This window comes from Bison bison, unplaced genomic scaffold (assembly GCF_000754665.1).
Source record: "Bison bison bison isolate TAMUID 2011002044 unplaced genomic scaffold, Bison_UMD1.0 scf7180017864309, whole genome shotgun sequence".
NCBI classification, from domain to species: domain Eukaryota; kingdom Metazoa; phylum Chordata; class Mammalia; order Artiodactyla; family Bovidae; genus Bison; species Bison bison.
The window spans coordinates 4503356-4524045 of NW_011494881.1; the positions used below are offsets into that span (position 1 = coordinate 4503356).

A 20690-nucleotide genomic window follows, 5' to 3' on the forward strand; every position below is an offset into this window, starting at 1 on the left:
GGGGGGGGGGGGGGGGGCTGCAGAGTGGGAGCCAAAGGAAGGGGCTGCCTGTGGAATTCCTTGTCTCTCTTCATGTACAGTGAGCTCCCAAGTGCCCCACCAACAATGGCTGGGAAGAGAAGGACTAATGACTTGGAAGCTTCCCTTCTCTGTGTTAGCACACCAGCTTTGTAACAGCCATGGCTGGCAGCACACCTGGCAGCTGGGTACGCAGGACAGACATCATCCCCTCTGCCCCTGATGGCCCAGATAAGAAAATCCTCTTGCCTTGGGCTCTGAAGAAGTCAGTTCATGGACCGCCCTGGTGGCACAGCGGATAAGACTGCCTGCCAAGGTAGGGGACACAGGTTCCATCTCTGGTCCAGGAAGATTTCATATGCCTTGGAGCAACTAAGCCCCATGCGCCAAAATTACTGAGCTTATGCTCTACAGCCCCCGAGTTGCAACTACTGAGCCCCCCCACCCTAGAGCCTGTGCTCTGCAACAAGAGAAGCCGTTGCAATGAGAAGCTCATACACCGCAAGGACGAGTAGCCCCCACTCACAACTAGCGAAAGCCGCACGCAGCAACAAAAGACCTGGAGCAGTCAATAATAAATAAACAAATAATTTTCTTTTAAAAGTCAGGTCATCAGTGCAAGTTCGAGGCATGAAGCAGGGTCCTCAAAGCTGGTGCTCTGGGACAATACAGAAGGATGGGGTGGGGAGGGAGGTGGGGGGGACATTCAGGATGGGGAGACACGTGCACTCGTGGACGATTCACGTTGATGTATAGCAATAATCACAATACTGTAAAGAAATTATCCTCTGATTAAAATTAATTATTTTTTAAAAAACTCAGGTCATTTCACAGAGTAGTTACCATTAAATCCCAGGTGACACAGGAGATAATCAAGGCTCAGGGAGGTTAACACATTGTTATTAATAAAATGGGCCCCAGAAAAGAGGCTGATTCTGGGAACTGATCTTTGAGGCCCTGCACTAGATGGTCCTTCATACTGACCCATTTGGCAGATAAGGAAACTGAACCATAGATTCTCTATGCTGACAATGATTCTCTGACTCTACTCTAGCTCCCTTGGATTTTTCAAGTAGGCCTGACTTTTGAATTTCAGTGTTCATCATTCATGTTCAATGTTAGCAAGAATTCTGCTAAGTTGGTTGAGCCAGAAAGTTTCACTCTCAATACCTAATCAGGTTCCCCATTGTCTACCATCCCCTAAGTGATGTCTGTTCCCCCTGGCCTGCTTTCAAGCAAGAACTAGGGGTTGCTAAGGACTTTTCTCTCTCTGAACTATATGACTCCTCCATCCTGCAGCTAGGGAGGCCTGAGGATTGCAAAGTGGCCAGTGCGCCTGAGATGGGGAGGAGGGTCTCCCTGGGATGCCCCTGCCGAGGTTTGCTGGGCATGGCATGAAGACCTGCTGCAGCCCAGCCTTAGAGCAAATCTGCGTGACTCCAGGCCTAGAGAGAGCAGCGCTCCCTGAGTTCTCAGCCTGTCATTTCCAAGTACCACCCACGGAGTTGGCCTCTTCAGAGTCTTCGGCGTTCTCCAAACGGCTCTGCTGGAGGAGAGTGATGGCGTGGGATTAAGTGTATTTCTTTCCCCTGATTTAACCATGGAGGTCATTTGAGCAGCTTAGAGGAAGAAGCAATGGGGCCAACAGACTGCATTAAAGCTGGCAGAATCAACAACTGGCCTAGCCAAGCTATCAAACAATAAGCCCAAGAGGCAAATGGAGAGTTTCTGGATAAAGCACAAAGGAGAACGTTCAGTCTTCAAGCATCCTAAGAAGAGAGGGACGTGGCTGGAGAGTGGAGGGGAGGATATGAAATGATCTGCATTTTGTGGGTGGTAAAACTGAGGCTTAGAGAGGTTACATAAGCTCCCCAGGGATACATGGTACATTGGCATCATGCTGCTAACAGAAGCCAGATCTTTGGACTTTGGCACACCTGGAAAGGAAGAAGAGCCCCAGCTCACCCCTCCCATGGGGCATGCCCTCATGCCCATTCACTGAGTCTTGTGGATCCTCACATTCCCGCTCAAAGGCCCCCTCCACTGTCATTCCCTCTGGTCCCCATCCAAACTCCTGAACCACTTTATAGGAGAACATATCTTACATCACACTCTGGGACTATGCTCATGCTGTAAGTACAGTACCTGGCTGGCACAGTGCCCACAGGCGCTCAATAGCTATTTGTTGGATGAGTGAATGAACGAATAAATGACTGAACATTTTACCTCCTGAACTAGACCACAAGTTCCTAGTTAAAACCAACCTGGGCTGGGCACACAGTGAACCCGCCATCAACACCATATGATTAAACAACTCTAACTTCAGTACTTTCAAGAGTTGGGATCCTTCCTCTGACCTGACCCACTCTGGGCACTTTTGCTAGTCAGGGCCAGGCCTCTGTGGGCCAAGGCTGTGATACGTTACTAGTTCTTTAGCACAATAATCCAATTTGGAAAATGAGAAAATATTGATGAGCAGAAATAAAATCATCCATGTTTCACCATGTAGAACCAATTACTTAATGTGAGATATATGGCCTTACCAACTTTTTTACACGTGTGTGTGTGTACGTATGTTTGTTCACAACTATGTTTCAAAAATAGCCTCCTAGATTCTATGCCATAACATAGTTTTTCTTGATGACACATTGTAAACATCTTTTCAGGTTACAAGTCAGTGACAGTATCATGGCCACTTGGTGGTCCAAAGAATGGAGCAATCACGCTTTGGCTCACGTTTCTACCGTTAAAGATATTCAGGTTGTTTCCAACTTTTATTATTCCAGAAAATGAGAGATGACTCCAACCCTCTTTCCACTGCAGACAGCCCTCCCAGACTCCTGCTTATGTCTGTGGAAGCTTAAAATAATAATAGCAGCATCAGAATGGACAGTATTTAGAGAAAATTACTCCTCCAAGGTTAGCTTGAATTCTCTTCACTAATCATTGGCACTATTGACTGGCAAACTTGTTTCATGCCAGGGGCACAAGCTAGACACAAGATGATAAAAATGATCCCTCCACAGCATGATTCTTCATATGTGTGGCACCTCTGGTCTAAAAGGATGCTGACAGGAGGAGTCTGGGCCCAGGAAAGTGGCAATTGTTACTGAGTGAGCTCCAGAAGTCACAGCAGAGGCCAGTGGGACTTCTGATTCCCACTTTGGGTGGAGCTGAGCCCCTCTGGTCCCTTCCGGAACTGGGATCAGAGGCTCCCCAGCCTGGTGGCCTAGGGCCCCAGTCTGCCAGTTTTCTTGGCAGCTTAGACACAAATCATGGGCCCTGTGGGCTCCCCAGGCTGGATCAACACTGTAAGCAACGCTTACACATGGCTGGCAGTCTCACTTCTGATTCAGAAGATAACCCTTCCAGCCAGAATGCCTGAATTTTCAAGATTTTTCAGCATCTCTTCCTCAATCCCCAAGGAATCCCGAGCAGTGAGTAGGGAGCCTGCTGCCTCCTTCAGTGGGACCTGGGATGCTGGGTAAAGATGCAGGGGCAGTGTCCCAGTCCTGGGGGCAGCACACGGGGGCTATCTTAGTCTCCCTGGGTGGGGCGGGGGCGCTGCAGGCACATTCATGCTCAAGAATCCAGGCTGGCCTGGCAGCCAGAGCCGTCCTGGCACAGCTCCTGGTGCCTGGAGCCTGCAACAGCTACGATCAAGGATACTGAGCTTCCGGCCCCATCTGAAATGCCACAGGACACGAGCAGGCAAACTATGGTAAACTGGTGGGACGGAGAATCGTGCCTGTAACAAGGAGGCTCCTGGGGTACACTCACAGCCAGGGCTGTCCCTTCAGAAGACCGGGTGGGGGCCATGACTGAGCCTCCTCCACCCCACAGAGCACTGGGCTGAGCCCTGGGTGGTGGGGCGGGCGCGGCACAGGGAGAAAGCTGAAGCTGCCCCTGCGCTCAGGCAGCACGGGAGACACTGCACCCGACAGTCCTGCAGGCCGAGTCCCGCGGGGCAGGCTGTATGCGGCAGTTCTAAGTCCTCTGGTGAAGAGAGGCCACTGGGGGAGAGGACGGGGCAGGGATTCGGGCCCTGACCTCAGATGTGCCACTTGGAGTTGTACAGCCTCAGGCGGGCCCCTAACCTCTCTGAATCCCAACCTCTCATCTTTAAACTGTCCTCTGCCTCATGAGGCTACAGAGGCCCCCAGAAGGGACCAGACAGTGCTCCCCAAGAAGGTGCAGAGAGCATGCTAGGCACCCCATCAAGAGGATGGGGAGCACAGTGTTTTAAGGAATCCACCAATGACCCTTGAGATGCTATGTTTCCCTAAGGGCAGGGTTCCGGGGAAAGAAAAACAGAAGGAGAAAAGCCCCACTGTGATTCCCTCCTCCTCATCGCAGGCTGGTCAGCAAGGTGGGCCCGTGGCTTCTAGTGCGTCTGCCTGCTAGAGGCACTCCCCAGCCCAGATCTGATATGCAGTCAAAGCCAGGTCATAACGATTCTCTTCAGAAATAACATGGTTGGGACTTCCCTGGAGATCTGGTGGTCAAGACTCTGTGCTCCCAGTGCAGGGGGCATGGGTTCGATCCCTGGTCAGGGAACTAAGATGCCGCATGCCGGAGACTGTGTCCAAAATAAATAAACAAGAAATTAAAAATAAAGAAATAATATAGTCCTATTTCTGGCTGCCCTGGAGACAGCCAAGTAAGGAACTCAGATTGCCTGGCCCAAGCCTGGCAATTTGTCTTCCAGGGCAGATTTCCCCTTTTGCTCTCCTGTGTCCCTCCCCTTCCCCACTGAAGTCCCTGCACCGGCCCACCCCCACCTCTCTGCTCCTCCAACTGTTTCAGTGAGAAGCTCTGGGAGGGCCTCAGGAAACAATGGCAGTTTTGCTGTGGCCTCCCATTGTCTGCCGGTCCCTTCCTTGCAGCTGGAGGATGGAGGACAAGAGCCGCCTCATCTGCTGTGCGTACACCAACAGTCTAGAAGTGAGGGGTAACATGTGGGTAGAAAAGGAATGGCCTCCTGAAAGCTCTTCTCCTGGGTTGGGGCAGATGTGTGAATGGCTCCTTTGTAAATCCTCTCCATGCTCAGAACCTAAGCCTACTGCTACCAACTTTACAACTCTTTCTGCTCAGACTTAAGATCATCGTCAGTGAAATAAGATCTCCTTTATAAATTGGAAAAATAAGAAGAAACGCTCTTAAGATAAGCACTAGGTGGGAATGAGTAAGGGAGGGCCTCATCAGGGAAACCAGCTTTTAGAAAACAAAACGAGTTAAAGGTGGTGGTGGAGGGGACATGGGAGGGGTGGTAGGGCATCAACAAGGAAGTGATGTGCTGGCTAAGGTTTAACACTCCACTTACTGGACAGAAACATCCCTGATTGGTGGCATTTGCCAAGGTTTTCTTTCTTTTTCTTTTTTTTTGGTTGTACTACACAGTGGGATGGCAACCCACTCCAGTGTTCTTGCCTGGCGAATTCCATGGACAGAGGAGTCTGGAAGGCTATAGACAGTCCATGGAGTCTCAAAGAGTCAGACACAACTGAGAAACTAACACGCAGTGGGATCTTAGTTCCCTGACTAGGGATTGAACCCAGGCCCCCAGCAGTGAAAGCCCTGAGTCCTAACCACTGGACCACCAGGGAATTTCCAGAATTTGCCAATTTTTTCATGGTATAAATATTCCCACCATGGTCAATTTCAAGCTACCACGGTGAGGTCATTGAACTTGAGTGAGCATGTCCAGTACTGGGGAGCCAAGTCAAGTAGCCCACCTAGGCAGGACCACAGGCTCCCGAGCACAAGGTGCCAGAGCTCAGGCCCATCCTGTCTGTTTACACTATGATTCTTTGGAATAAACCTGAACTTTGGGAACTGGCCCACAGTTTTGCTGTCTACATGCTCTCAGTTGCCTTTGGTTCAATTATAAATGAAAACGCTAGGTGTGCGACAAGGAAATCAGGAGGGGCGGTTTGTGGGACAGCAGCACCATGCCCAGGGCCCAGTAGGGTCAGTGGGAACAGAAGCCAAAAGGCAAGTCCTCAGAGCTCACCTCTGTCACCCTCCCAGCCAACTGTCAGCTCTCATGGCTGGGCTGATTGCTCTTCTCATCCTGATGTAGCTAAGCAACACGTGTGCACACACACAGCTGACATAGGGAGGAGAAGGAAGGAGGTTATAGTTTCTTGAGGGATGGAATGTTTGTTGTTGGAAGGTTCCGGTTTAGCTCAGTGATTCTACCTTGCCTGCACATTGGAATCATTGGGGAGCTTTAAAAAAAAATCATCAAGCCCCAAACCCTCCATCAGAGATTCTGACTTAACTGGCATGGGGTATGGCCGGGACACAGGTATTCTGAAATCTCCCAGTGATTTGAATGCAGAGCTGGTTTGAGTACCACTGGTCTTCCCGGTGAGGCTTAATGAGAGAATCTGGTGAAAACATCCATCTAGCACTTCCATCCCAGGACGCGGCCCATCTGCTGCACTGTGTGGGGCGCAGCCACCAAGGGCCAGGCTGACTGCCTGAACTCACGGCTTAGGGAGTCCTGCCTCATTACCTTACCCCCGGTCTCTCCACCGCAAGGGAATTTTCCTCCAACCAAAGTTATGTGCTTCAGCCATAATCTTCCTGTGGCTTTCAATCTCCCTCCAGCTATAGTCCCTCTTCTTATGCAAAGCACTGTCCTCAACAGCTGGGGTTCTGGACAGAGACTGTCTGGGCTGTGATCCTGGTTTTGTCCAGGCAGCATGACCTTGGCCAAGTTACTTAACTTCCCTGAGCCTTGGTTTCCTCACCTGGGGAGAATAATAGTACCTGCCTCATCAGGGAAAAATTGAAGACAAAAGGAAAAGGGTGCCGAAGAGGTTGAAATGGTTAAATAACATCGCTGATTCGACGGACATGAATTTGAGCAAACTCCAGGAGATAGTGAAGGACAGAGGAGACTGGCGTGCTGCAGTCCATGGGGTCGCAAAGAGTCAGACATGACTTAGCAACTAAGCAACAACAACATAAGGCTGTCGCCCACGTTAAACAAAAGCACACTTGAAAATGCTTAGAGAAGATCCAGATGTTTACTTAGTAAACAATTACTAAGTATCAGCCAGGGTAACTGACATGCCACGAGCCCCGCGAGAACAGGGAGCGTGCTTTGTCCATCTCTATCTCCAGCACAGTGCCTAGCGCAGAGCAAGCTGCTCAATCAAAAAACAACTGGTGAATGAACATTTCTCCAATGCCTAAATCTGTGTCCGTGCCCCTGGGAGCCTCTTACTCCCTGAATAAGACCCTTGCAAGGCTGAGTTCTGAAAGTCAGAGAATTTGGGCTGCTATCCAGCACTCTGGACAGAGACAGGGACAGCCCATCTCTTAGACTGGCTTGTCTAAGGCAGCATGGAATTGCTTTATTTTAAGCAGATGACACCACCCTTATGGCAGAAAGTGAAGAGGAACTAAAAAACCTCTTGATGAAAGTGAAAGAGGAGAGTGAAAAAGTTGGCTTAAAGCTCAACATTCAGAAAACGAAGATCGTGGCATCTAGTCCCATCACTTCATGGCAAATAGATGGGGAAACAGTGGAAACAGTGTCAGACTTTATTTTTTGGGGCTCCAAAATCACTGCAGATGGTGATTGCAGCCCTGAAATTAAAAAACGCTTACTCCTTGGAAGGAAAGTTATGACCAACCTAGATAGCATATTCAAAAGCAGAGACATTACTTTGCCAACAAAGGTCCATCTAGTCAAAGCTATGGTTTTTCCAGTGGTCTATGTATGCATGCGAGAGTTGGACTGTGAAGAAAGCTGAATGCCGAAGAATTGATGCTTTTGAACTGTGGTGTTGGAGAAGACTCTTCAGAGTCCCTTCGACTGCAAGGAGATCCAACCAGTCCATTCTAAAGGAGATCAGCCCTGGGTGTTCATTGGAAGGACTGATGCTAAAGCTGAAACTCCAGTACTTTGGCCACCTTATGCGAAGAGTTGACTCATTGGAAAAGAGTCTGATGCTGGGAGGGATTGGGGGCAGGAGGAGAAGGGGAAGACAGAGGATGAGATGGCTGGATGGCATCACCGACTCGATGGACTTGAGTTTCAGTGAACTCTGGGAGTTGGTGATGGACAGGGAGTCCTGGCGTGCTGCGATTCACGGGGTCGCAAAGAGTCGGACACGACTGAGCAACTGAACTGAAATGAACTGAAGCAAATGTCAGAGAACTTTCCTTGCTCTTCTCTTGTGTGCTACCAACAGAGCGTCACGAGCATCCTGGGTAATTGGAGGTTCTGGGTAATCAAGGTTTTACCACTCACTGGTTGGCACAGGGAATGCCATTTGGGCAGAGACTTGGCTTGCTAGTTCCCTCCAGGCAGACACACGTGGGCAGGAGCTGCAACAAGAGCTTTGCTCCCCTCCACGTCTGGGGGCCAAGTCTAATTGATGTTGAAGACTGTTTGTTTACTCCCAGCTTCTCCCTCAAGAGGCTCCACAGCCAGCAAGCACTCCTACGCTGTGTCTAACAATGGCTTCACGATCAATGCGTGCGCTGACTGCTCACTGCTCATGGGGTATGCGGCAGTGCTCTGCTGGTGCTGGACAAGGGCATACTGGGCAGAGGGCATGAGTCCAGTGCCACACAGACAGCTGCCACCTTGGAGGGTGAATTCTCTTCTCCTGGGCACTGTAACACTCAGTGCTTGGTGGAAGGGGTAGGGCAAGGCTCAGACTGTTGTGTGCTCGGCTGGTAGGGGAGGGGGGAATTCAAACCCAGTGCCCAGGGTTCTTTCAATTTCCCCTCAGACAGGCTTAGAGCCCAAGAACCAGGGGCAGGAGGATTTGTGTGCAGGAGTCTAGTGTCAGGGATTTGACATTGTCTTCCCAGACCCTCTCTTTTTTGACACATCTTAGGGGTTAACAGGGCTTCCCTGGTGGCTCAGACAGTAAAGAATTCGCCTGCAATGCAGGAGACCCAGGTTCAACCCCTGGGTTGGAAAGAGCCTCTGGAGAAGGGAATGACAACCCACTCCAGTATTCTTGCCTGGAGAATTCCACGGATAGAGAAGCCTGGCAGGCCATAGTCCATGGGGTCGCAAAGAGTCTAACACGACCAAGCGGCTAACACACACACACACACACACACGCGCACACATGCACATACACACGCACATGTTAACAGCCTCCTCTGGCAGGCAGGAAGCTAGAGGAAGTGTGCTTGCCAATTAGCCCCTTGTAAATACCAGCTAAAAGCCCTTGTAGTGTGACTCCTTGCAGGGAGAGCTCCTTTCTCTGCCACCACAGGGATCATGACAGGGCTGAGCAAGGCCTGTGTAAGAAAACTCTCCCCTTGTGACCTGGCCAACAGCGTCCTGGTGCTACCAGCCATGTGGACCTGCACATGCTTCTCTGGGCACCACCCACGCCCTCCACACCCATCACATGTAGACCTGGCAAGCTCCGGAACACCAAAGACGATGTGGGCCCAAGAGTGCCAAGGACCTGGGCTCAGATCCTGCCTCCACCACACCCCTGTGCAATCTGTTTAATCTCTCTGAGCCTGTCTCTTAGCTATCAAGTGAAGGTAACACCTCCTATCCAGAAGAGAGGCCTGAGCAAATTAAAGGAGGATTACAGAAGAGCAGTGTCAAGCAGCCATGACTGTTAGATTTTGAAATCGGTGCGATTTTATCTTTTTAGATCAAATAGAACACTAGTCCAACTTCTGCTTTTCTAGGGTTTCCTCTATTTAAAAACTATTTCCTGGGCTCTTATGAAAGAAGTCGCCTTTTGTCCCCCCAGAGGCACAGAGAGGCTGTGCTTCGGAACAAAAGGACTGGGTCCCACTCACTCCTGCTCCCCAGGAAGCCCTTCCCTGCTAAGCCGCTATGTGGCCTCTCACTTAGCACTTGGTACTCAGTGTTTGTGGCTCATCTCCCCATCCCCTCAAGAGTTCCCAGAACAAACAGAGCCTGCAGAACCTCCCACCAAGGGGCAGCCTGGTAGAGCCCCAAAGTGAAATAAAGCCATGCCTCTCTGCTCCTGTGATGCTGATCAGCTAATTCCGTGAAACGGGGTGAGGCTGGCACACTGACATCAATGCAGGGGGAGGGCGATCCTGAGGCCCTAGTGGGCACCTGTGCCCCAGGCTAAGGGAGGACACTCTGGAGACTCTCTTCTATTGATGGAGACCAGAGTGAAGCTGTGGTTCCCTGCAAGGATCTGCCTCTTCCCCCCACCACCTTCCCAGAGGAGGGAGAAGTTACTGCGACAGAGGGCCTGGGCCATGGCAGGCGTGTAGGTGTCCCCTTGGGCCAGGAGTGCTCCCTCCAAGTCTCCACGGTGCCCCCCACCTTCATCCTTGTATCCCAGGGGATGAGGGTCCTGTACTTTGTGGAAACCTTATGTTTGAGGGCTGGCGCCATGGCACCAGATAAACAATGATGAAAGACTGAGAGTCAAGGGTGGGGGTTGTGAAGTGTGAAAGGAAGAACCAGTTGCAATAGATGATTCAGGAAGCAGAGTGCGCTATACTAGGCACTAGCTGGATAGATGTGAGGAAAGGAGAGAATGATAGACATCAGTTGCACAGAGATTCTCAATCAACACACCACTGCCTCGCCCATGGCATGTGTTAGAAAGGCAGACTCCTGGGTCCCATCCACACAAAATCTGATGTGGTGGGTCTAAGAGGAGACCCAGGAGCCTTCCTTTTTAACAAGCACTCCAGAGGGATCCAAATGGGGATCTGTGGCGGGTACCCTGAGGAATTCCGTGAAGCTTAAGGAGCATTGTGCTTGGGAGGATGGCAGGGCCAATGAGCACAGTCAGCTGCCCAGAGATGGCACTGGGAGCTTTAGGAAAAAGGTCCTGCGATGCAGGAAGCATCTGGGTGTCTTTCTCAGGAGGTTGGAGGTGAAGCCTGTGTGTGCTCAGTCACTTCAGTCGTGTCCAACCCTTTGTGACCCCACGGACTATAGCCCACCAGGTTCCTCTGTCCATGGAGTTCTCCAGGTAAGAATCCTGGGGTGTGTTGCCAGGCCCTCCTCCAGGGGATCTTTCTGACCCAGGGATTGAACTCGATTGAACTCACGTCTCTGACATTTCCTGCATTGCAGGCAGATTCTTTACACACTGAGCCATGACCAAGAGAAAGTGTTAGTCACTCAGTCATGTCTGACTCCATGGACTGTAGCCCACCAGGCTCCTCTGTCCATGGTCCTGAATTTCTAACCGGTGATACCCACCCTGCCTCTGGGTGGCACTTGGAGAAGCCAGAGCCTCCGACGGGGGTTCTCACACTTCAGCATGCATCTGCATCAGTTGGGGGCAGGGTCGGTGATTATTCATATAAATTGCTAGGGAGTTCCCTGGTGGTCTGTTGTTGCTGTTCAGGTGCTCAGTCATGTCTGACTCTTTGTGAGTCCTTCACCAACTCCCTGAGCTTGCTCAAACTCATGTCAATTGAATTGGTGATGCCATCTAACCATCTCATCCTCTCTCATCCCCTTCTCCTCCTGCTTTCAGTCTTTCCCAGCACTGGGGTCTTTTGCAATAAGTCGGCTCTTCATATCAGGTGGTGGTCTAGTGGTTAGGAGTTAACACTTTCAGTGCCATGGCCTGTGTTCAATCCCTGGTTGGGGAAATGAGATCCCACAGGTCAAAATAAGAAAACAAAACCATTTGCTGTCCACTTCCCTCTCCCAGTTTCTGACTGAGGAGGTCACTTCCCTCCCCCGTTTCTGATTGAGGAGGTCTGGGGAGGGGCCTAAAAATATGTATTTCTATCAAGTTCTAAGATGATGCTGCTGGTCCTGGGACCACCCCTGCCCCCACTGACTCTGAGAATTGTTGGGCTCAACAGTAAGAAGTGAAACTGTATTGGGCAGAATTAAGCAAATGCAGCCCAAAGCATCTCTATGTAATACAGATACAGATGTGCCCCGCTATCCAAAAGCAGAGAGTTCACATAAAAGCTTTTGAAAGCAGAAATGGTATAAAGTGAAGAAGTGATCACCTTAGGACACATCTTGTTCCCTGATAGCTCAGCTGGTAAAGAATCTGCCTGCAATGCAGGAGACCCTGGTTTGATTCCTGGGTTGGGAAGATCTGCTGGAGAAGGGAAAGGCTACCCACTCCAGTATTCTTGGGCTTCCCATGTGGCTCAGCTGGTAAAGAATCCATCTGCAATGCAGGAGACCTAGGTTCAATTCCTGGGTTGGGAAAATCCCCTGGAGAAGGGAAAGGCTATCCACTCCAGTTTTCTGGCCTGGAGAATTCCATGGACTATATAGTCCATGGGGTTGCAAAGAGTCAGATATGACTGAGCGACTTTCACTTTCACTTACTAACAGACACACAAAATAAATGCAGATATAAAAAAAAATAAAATAAAAAATAAAATAAATGGAGATATAGCACAGATGCTCACAGACACAGTTCAAAGCAATGGCGGCTTGATGCTGAGTGGGGATCCCGGGAAGAAGCTTGGCGGGGCCACTCTCCCTGCTCAGGGTAGGAGCGTCCTCTATTAACACTTGCTGCAAAATGAATGCTGAATGCTGTTTGCACTTCTCCTAGTCTTTCATAAAAGTGAAAATCCTTTTCAGATTTCTTTGACTAGTGAAATCAAAGTGAAGTGAAGAGATGTAAAGCAAACCTTTGAAAAGCCAAGGATATCTGTACTTTTCCTTTTAAATGTACCATTGCTCTATTTGTTAAATTCTTAACAAGATTTTCTTCTCCTATGATCTCTTGCTCTCTCTGGAACAGTGAATGCATCAGGTAAAAAATGAAACGAAAAAACAGTGAACTGAGGGTGACAAAAAGTGAGATTCTAGCTTAGCCAAAGCAGTCTCCTACTTAGCAAAATGAAGGTTCTGCAATACTTGGTTTCCCCTCACCCCCACATGTTCCAGGAACGTGTTGAATTGCTCTGTAGCATCAAGTACTTCCAAGGTCTTAGGCGTGAACGCTGCTTCAGCACCCACCTTCAAGCCCTCTATGACAGCTGCTGGGATAAAGCACTGACTCCCTGGCTTTCATAGGCTGAGTGACCCATCTTCTCCTCATGTCACCATTCACAGTCAGACTAAACACTTTCACCTCGGAAGCTTTCCCAGGGCTCTCTTGGGAACCCCACCTCACAAGGATAGTTGGATGGCCACCCTCAGCCCTTCTGACCACGTCTGGTCTTTTTTTGGCTGTGCCAAAAGACATGCAGGATCCTAGTTCCCAACCAGGGATCGAACTCATGCCCCCTGCCGTGGAAGCAAGGAGTCATAACCACGAGACCACCAGGGAAGTCCCCCGACCATGTCTTATCTAGCAGTTTACTCTCCACTTCCACTCAGACCTCCCCTACCGTCTGCAAGCTGCTTGAGGTCAGGATCTGTACCTCCTTCATCTCTGTAGCCTCTACCTCTGCAGAGACTCTCTCTCCCCAAGCAGTCTTGTTTATAAACATGCAGAAGTTTCCATATATCTCTTTTTGGTTTGGAAAATACAAGAACCATCCCATATCCCAGAAACCTGTGATGCACTGCTTTTGGAATAAACACTCTAAGCTACAAACCCTTTTCTCTCTCTCAGGAGTGCCTGGAGAAAACAACCATGTCCTGGCAGGCTTGTCTCCAAGGACCCAGGAAGCCTCCCATCCAGATGGGGTCACTTGCGGTGTGTGTGCTGGGAGCCAGCAAGTGGGGGAGGCAGAGTCCTGTCACTTGCACCACTTCCTGTTCATCTGCACCAGGCCCGGACCTGCACTTGGAGGGTTAGGACCAAGGCAGAGAAAATGATAAGAACAGAGGCAGGACTTCTGGACTATGAGCTCAGGCCGTGCAGGGTGTGTGAGGTGAGGTGAGATGGGGATAGACAGTCAGGTAGCATTGAGCCTAGCATCTGCGTGGCTTCACACTCAGGTGAGAGGAGAGCTGAGATCATCTCCCCAGCTGAGGCCCCACTGCCCATCCTTACACCACCCCCAGCAACTAGTCGCCAGGAGGATGCAGTGGTGGTGACCAAGATGGACATAGATGCGGGTGGAGATGGGAGGAGGGAAGAACATAGTGTAGTTGAGGGACGAGAGTGGAAGGACAGGGAGCTAGGCCAGCTGAGCACAGACCCCAGGTCACTGTGGGACCACTCAGAGAAGCAGCTTTTGTTATTTTCTCATTGCGACTCACAGCAAGAAATACATTTTAGGACTTCCCTGGGGGTCCAGGGGTTAGAACTCCACACTTCCACTGTGGGGGGCATGGGTTTGATCCCTGGTCAGGGAACTAAGATTCCACAAGCCTCGTGGAGTGGCCAAAAAAAAAAAAGAAATATATTTTACGTCATGACCCAGTACCTATATTCATGCAGGCATATAGAAAAACTGTTATAAAGTCACAAAGCAGTGTGTACCATGCTACAGGTGAGGAACTCCAGCACATGCTGGTCTCACAGCTTACTAGTGGGTCACAGCTGGCAATTTGAAACAATCGGCCCTATTCAGTGTCAGTCATTTCAGAGAGCCTTCGAGCTTTGGGATTCCTGCTCTGCACTGTGCTCCCAACCAGCTGCAAGCCGGCTGCATGCAGACACCTCACTCACACTGGCTCTGGAGATGACAGGACTCAAAAGCCAAGTCACACACAAACCAGAGGACTGTCCGTAGGAGGCAGCAGCAATGAGGCCGCCACGTGCCACCCAGATCCTCGACCTGAGGGCCTCCGGCTACCAGTGAGCACCAAGGACGAGCATCCTCCCACCACCCGCAGTTGGACCAGAAAGCAGAGGGCAGTCCCCCTGCCTCTCCCAGCCTGCATACGCTGATGAGGCCCTGTGTCTTCTCCCCTCCCTGGACCTGAGCCGAGCCGCTCCCCGCATCATGGCCCATAGAGTGCCAGCCAGTGGCACTGTTCAGAAACGAGATGCTGCTGCTGGGGACTTCCCTGGTGGTCCAGTGCTAAGACTCGGCGCTCCCAATGCAGGGGGGCCTGGGTTCGATCCCTGGTCAGGGGACTAGATCCTGCATGCCACAACTTAGAGTTCACAAGCTGGAACTAAAGTCTCAGCATGCCTTGTCTGGAGATCTCACATACTGCAATGAAGACTGAAGATGCTGCGTGCTGCAGGTGAGACCCGGTGCAGCCAAGTAAATAAATGGAAAAAAAATAAATATTAAAATAAAAAAAAAGATGATGCTACTGCTCTTGGAAGCTTCCAGGCCTTCCTGAGGCTGGGCCAGAGGCATCTATTGAGGAGGTCCCTTCAGATGCACCTGGAGCTTGTTTCAGAGCTGCTTGTTCTCTACTTACCAAATTAAAGCTTTAAGGAGATTCATGCACCTCCAATTTATTTCTTTAGAAAACATTTTTTTGAAAATCTTCCAATCCCCTCTGAGAGCTCTGAGGGGAAAAATAAGCCACACTGAAGACATCCTAAGTTCCTACCACAATTATCCCAGTGAGCTCCTGTGGGAGATCGGCTACAACAAGCGAACAGGACAAAGCTATTTCCATAATGAAGGCGTGTGCAGCCCTCACCTACTTCACTGTGATTACAGCCCTCCTCCCTCCAACCTGGGCTGCAGAGGCTGTGGCCTGGTCTTCCGCTGGTCTGGGAGTCAGGAAACCATCCAAGTAACTAGGGTGGGCTGGAGAGAGGTAGAACGTAGAAGTGAGGAGATTCCGGCAAGGAACCACCACTGCCTCCACGTGCCCCTCTCTCCACCTGGTGCAGGAAGAACGCCCAGGGCATCCCACAGTGGAGCAGTCCTGGGATCAGCCAAGCACCTCTAGGAGCTGCTGGGCACTTGGGGAAAACTTGGAGGCAGGGGCATTCCCCAGTCTCCCCATGTCCCCCAGCCTGGGCAGCAGGAACTCACTGGGAAACACAGCCCAGGGCTGAAGTCTCTGTTACCTGGCCAGGTGTACAATAGACAGTTGACCATGAAGGCCGGGGGGATCTTAGTGCGTCAGTTTCTACATCTATCAAATGGAATGATCACCCTCTTGTCTTGGGCCTGCACATGAGCATTCCTGGTAAACTGCAAGATGCTTCCATGTGCAGAGTTATTACTGTCACTCTGTAGAAAGGAAGAGATATGTGTACAAAAGAATAAGTCAAAACAGCTGATCTAGGTTCTGGGAGCTGTTGCTGCTAAGGAATGTTGTCAGCCTTGCTGGAGGGGGGAAGATTAGGGGATCTGTCACCCTGTACTTCTCATTTTGGGGACAGGCATTTCTTATACTACAGCCAGCAGAGATGCCCACTCACCCTGCTCTCCTGCTTGAGGAAAAGCCACCTTCTGGGGCAGGGGTTTGGGGAGGGTCGGAGAACCACCATGTGAAAGCGGAGAAGCAGCAGAAGCTTAGAGAAGGGATGCAAGTCTTTCAAAGATACAGTCAGGAAGTGAGGAAGCCAATGGCCAATACTTATCCTGACCTGCCTGCCTGCAGCTACCCACCCAGCTCTGGTCTTGACATTAGCCCAAACAAGTAGTCCTTTCTTGGTTACTGCCCCGTTTGGAAAAGCAGCAGACATCAGGAATGCCTCGAAGAACAAAAGGCAGCAGAGGAAGGGCCCAGCAAGGAGGGCCTGGCCAAGAATCAAGAGCTCAAGGCAAGATCCCGGTGCTCTAGAAAGTCAAAGTCGCTCAGTCGCATCTGACTCTGCCACTCGCTGGACTATACAGTTCAGTTCAGTCGCTTAGTTGTGTCCGACTCTTTGCGACCCCATGGACTGCAGCACTCCAGGCTTCCCTGTCCATCACCAACTCCTGGAGATTGCTCAAACTCATGTCCATTGAGTAGGTGATGCTATCCAACCATCTCATCCTCTGTCGTCCCCTTCTCCTCCTACCTTCAATCTTTCCCAGCATCAGGGTCCTTTCAAATGAGTCAGTTCTTCGCATCAAATGGCCAAAGTACTGGAGTTTCAGCTTCAACATCAGTCCTTCCAATGAATATTCAGGACTGATTTCCTTTAGGATGGACTGGTTTGATTTCTTTGCAGTCCAAGGGACTCTGAAGAGTATTCTCCAACACCACAGTTCAAAAGCATCAATTCTTTGGTGCTCAGCTTTCTGTAAAGTCCAACTCTCACATCCATACATGACTACTGGAAAAACCATAGCTTTGACTAGACGGACCTTTGTCAGCAAAGTAATGTCTATACAGTCCATGGGATTCTCCAAGTCAGAATATTGGAGTGGGTAGCCTTTCCCTTCTCCAGGGGATCTTCCCAACCCAGGGACTGAACCCAGGTCTCCTACACTGCAGGCATTTCAGGTCGATTCTTTACCAGCTGAGCCACCAGGGAAGCCCAAGAATACTGGAGTGGGTAGCCTATCCCTTCTCCAGAGGATCTTCCCGACTCAGGAATTGAACCAGGGTCTCCTGCATTGCAGGCGGATTCTTTACCAACTGAGCTATGAGGGAAGCCCTAGGTGGTCATGAGCTTTACAGTAAACAGGTGCTTCTGCTTAAAGACAGCATAAGGGCCCAAGTGGCCCGGGGGGTGCCAACCCAGGGGCCAGCAACTCAGTGATCCTGGTCTTGGGATGGCAAGTCTGAACCAGAGCCCACTCCCAGGGCCTTCCCAGAGGCCAGACAAGGGAAGCCCTCTTCAGGCATAGGGCTGAGTTTTAGAATCATGCACTCTTAGCCTGGCATTTCTGTGGTCTCACTGTGTAACCCCATGCTCTGTCATGACCTCTCTGAGCCTCAGTTTACACACCTGTAAAAGGATGGACCCCGAAATTCAGAGCTTAGCTGGTTCCCCCTCCCACTCAGCCAGAGCCTGAGCCCTGCAGGCAGCATCCTTGATAGAAGGGAGGCTCACCAGTGCACCAGGCAGCACCGAACCACCAGAGGCCTCTTGCTTTTAATCTAATAGCATAATGCCTGCAAAAGAGCTTACAAAAATGAACGCATAACTGAAGGGGGTTATTATTAACCATCAACATTAGAGGCCACGTGAGAGAAGGCGACATGGAGCTGGAGATGGGCTTCCAGAGCCTGCCAAAGCAGCAGCAGGAAGAGCCGAGGAGGAGGGGCGCTGAGGGACCCTGTGAGTGCCGGGCTCTCCCTTGGAGGGGCTAGACAGCAGTTGGAGAGGATGCTGAGGTCTAATGAGACCAAGAGGTATGCAAGTGTTACCAAAGGAAGAAAGGAACCCCTCTTCCACCTCAGAGGAACCCAGCTTGCTGGGGTCTGCTGTTTGCAGGAGGCACACCTCCAGCTCGGAGGGGGAGACCTCCTGCTTCCCTTAGGGGGAGAGCATTTGTATGGAAGGTACAGAGAGGCTGTTCTGAACTTGTTTGCCCAGGGGCTCCTGCTTAATCATGGCAAAGAGCTCCTGTGAAGCCAGGGAGGGAGAGCCAGGAGCTCAGGCAGGAGTTAACACATAGAAGGTCTGAGCTGAAGGGTCGTAAAGGCAGCCAAGGCTGGCAGATGGAGACAAGAGGAGAGCTTGAGGTCCAAGGTGGCCCAACTAGTTCAGGGGTCACGGTGTGAAAAGCCAAGACCTTCTACCTGACAGGTGAAAGCAAGTGTCCAGCTTGGCCCCTGGCAGGCAGCAGGACCTCATAAGAGTTACCTTTCTAGGCTCAATGCCCTGTACTCAGGAATCTCAGACCAGAAAGCCCAACCTTGCACTCTTGTCTATGAAACTCTGCCTCCAGAGCCCCATCCCTTGTGCCCTAGAAGACCCTGTGAGCCTCAATCCAGGCAAGGGAGCTCAGGACAGGCTCTGCAGACAGAGGAGGGGCAGGGCCATGGGCTGGGTCCACTCACCCACAATCTCATTCTCTTCCAGATTGATGTTCTCCAGCGCAGGCAGGGTGGTGAGCTGCTCGGGGAAGTCGTGGAACTGGTTCCGGGACAGGTCAATGGCCTTGAGGTGCTGCAGGGTGCTGACCTCATTGGGAAGGCGGTGCAGGAAGTTCCCTTCCAGGCGGAGTTCTGCCAGGTGGGAAGGAAGAGTAAGGAGGGGGGAAGTGGAAACAACCCAGAGACCACAGTGACTGCCTGGGCCAGGAAAGCAGCGAGGAAACCCAGATCCGAAAGAAGTCTTCCCAAAGGGCGAATTCCATAGTCATGCAAAAGGAGGGGTAACCCCAACCACTGCCACCCATCATTCCAGCTGGGTGCCCTGCTTTGGCTTTGGAAAGCAAGGCTCTCACCCCTGCTCAGGATGGCACATCTGGGGTCCTTCCTGAGGCTGGTTTAGGGGCTACAGAATCCTTGCATTGAGGTATCCAGAATGACCAGACAGGCTTTCCTTACTGCAGCTCAAACAGGCTCTTGATTTTGTTCCTCCCAGTCCCTCTCACCTGGACCACTCTGGCAGCCTCCTCCCTGGACTCTTGCCTCCAGCCCCTTTCCAATCAATGCTGCACAGTGGGACATATTTCACTTCATGAGCACAGCTCTGAGCTTGTAATTCTTCAGTGGATCCCCAAGGCCTCCTCCCCCAGGTAGCCCAGACCCTTTATGATTAGGCTGAGGATCTGCAGGTCCAGCACTCACACTCGGGTCCAGGCCCCGGCTGCCCTGGAACATCCTCTGGGATGATCTTCACACAACACAGGAGAAGTCACACAACATCATCTTGCTGGACTCCACTGCGGTACTACAGAAGTGGTAACAGGAGCTCCTTTTTCCTTTGTTACTTACTATGAGTCCCAGATGCCACCGGGAGCGCATACTTATTGTCTCATTTGATCCTCAGAACAGCTCTGCAAGATTTGTCTTACTCTGTTCCATTTGATGGAAGCAGAAATGGTGACTTAGAGAGGTTAAGCAATTTGCCAAGATTACACCTCCAGGTGGCAGAGAAGCCAGGATTGGGATGGCCTGGATGTCCTGGCACTGGTCACCAAACATGGGATAAACGTGACCAAGGTGACAGGAGACAGGTGTGAATATTTAATGAGTGATGCTATGTCCTAGGCAATGTATTAGTTGTTCATGAAATCTCACAAATATCTCCCAATTTATGGATGAGAGCACTGAGGATCACAGAGGTCAAATAACCTGCCCAAAAGCACACACACTTGGCAGATCCCAACTGGTGGTCAGATGTTATATCCCCACGTTCCCTGAGATTCACGGATAAGAGAAGGAAGGGAGGGATGGAATGACAGTCCCATTTCCTCAGGGAAGTGGGGTCGGGGAGGGGTCCATCCAGGCACTGATATCAGGTCAGGGCTGAGTGAAGCCTTCAGGGAGCAGAGCCTCTGGGGGAGGCTGGAGACACCTCCGTGCAGAGCACAGTCTGTGAGTCCTGCTGGGGAGATGTGCCTGGGATCAGCCAGGGGCATCTCCGCAGTTGAGAAGCTGAAAAGCTTTTCATCTGACTGACAGCGTTTTAATGAAAGCACGGCGTGCCCTGCCAGCTCTATTTCTTTGCTGTTCAATAGCTTTTCTCCACATCTCTGTCTTGCTGCATTCATGACTCAAAGGCTCTTTAAATTCCTTGCCATCATGTGTGGCCACAATGAACATCATCCCCAGGCTTTTGCATCATCATGTCCTCTCCTCTCAGGGTTGGGGGAGAAGCGGGAGGGCAGGGATCTTCTGTTCAGGCTCAGAGCTGTGGGAGGCTTGCTCTTCCAAGCTTTACAAACCAACGTCAACAACCCAGGTGTCAGAGGGTCAAGACTGCTCCCTCATCAATGAGGTTAATTAAAAAGCCCAAGTCAGGACTTCCCTGGTGGTCCACTGGTTAGGT

The 20690-nt window shown here is 50.9% G+C and overlaps 1 protein-coding gene across 3 annotated transcripts in view; it reads right to left on the bottom strand.

Annotated features, from left to right (window-relative positions):
• Positions 1–20690, bottom strand: part of LRRC20 (leucine rich repeat containing 20) — a 72920-nt gene that overhangs the window by 6451 nt on the left and 45779 nt on the right. For all 3 annotated transcript variants that reach the window (XM_010852225.1, XM_010852226.1, XM_010852224.1), the window contains one exon: positions 18752–18919. In XM_010852225.1, the coding sequence (XP_010850527.1) occupies positions 18752–18919 (168 nt within the window). The remainder of the gene's footprint in view (positions 1–18751; positions 18920–20690) is intronic.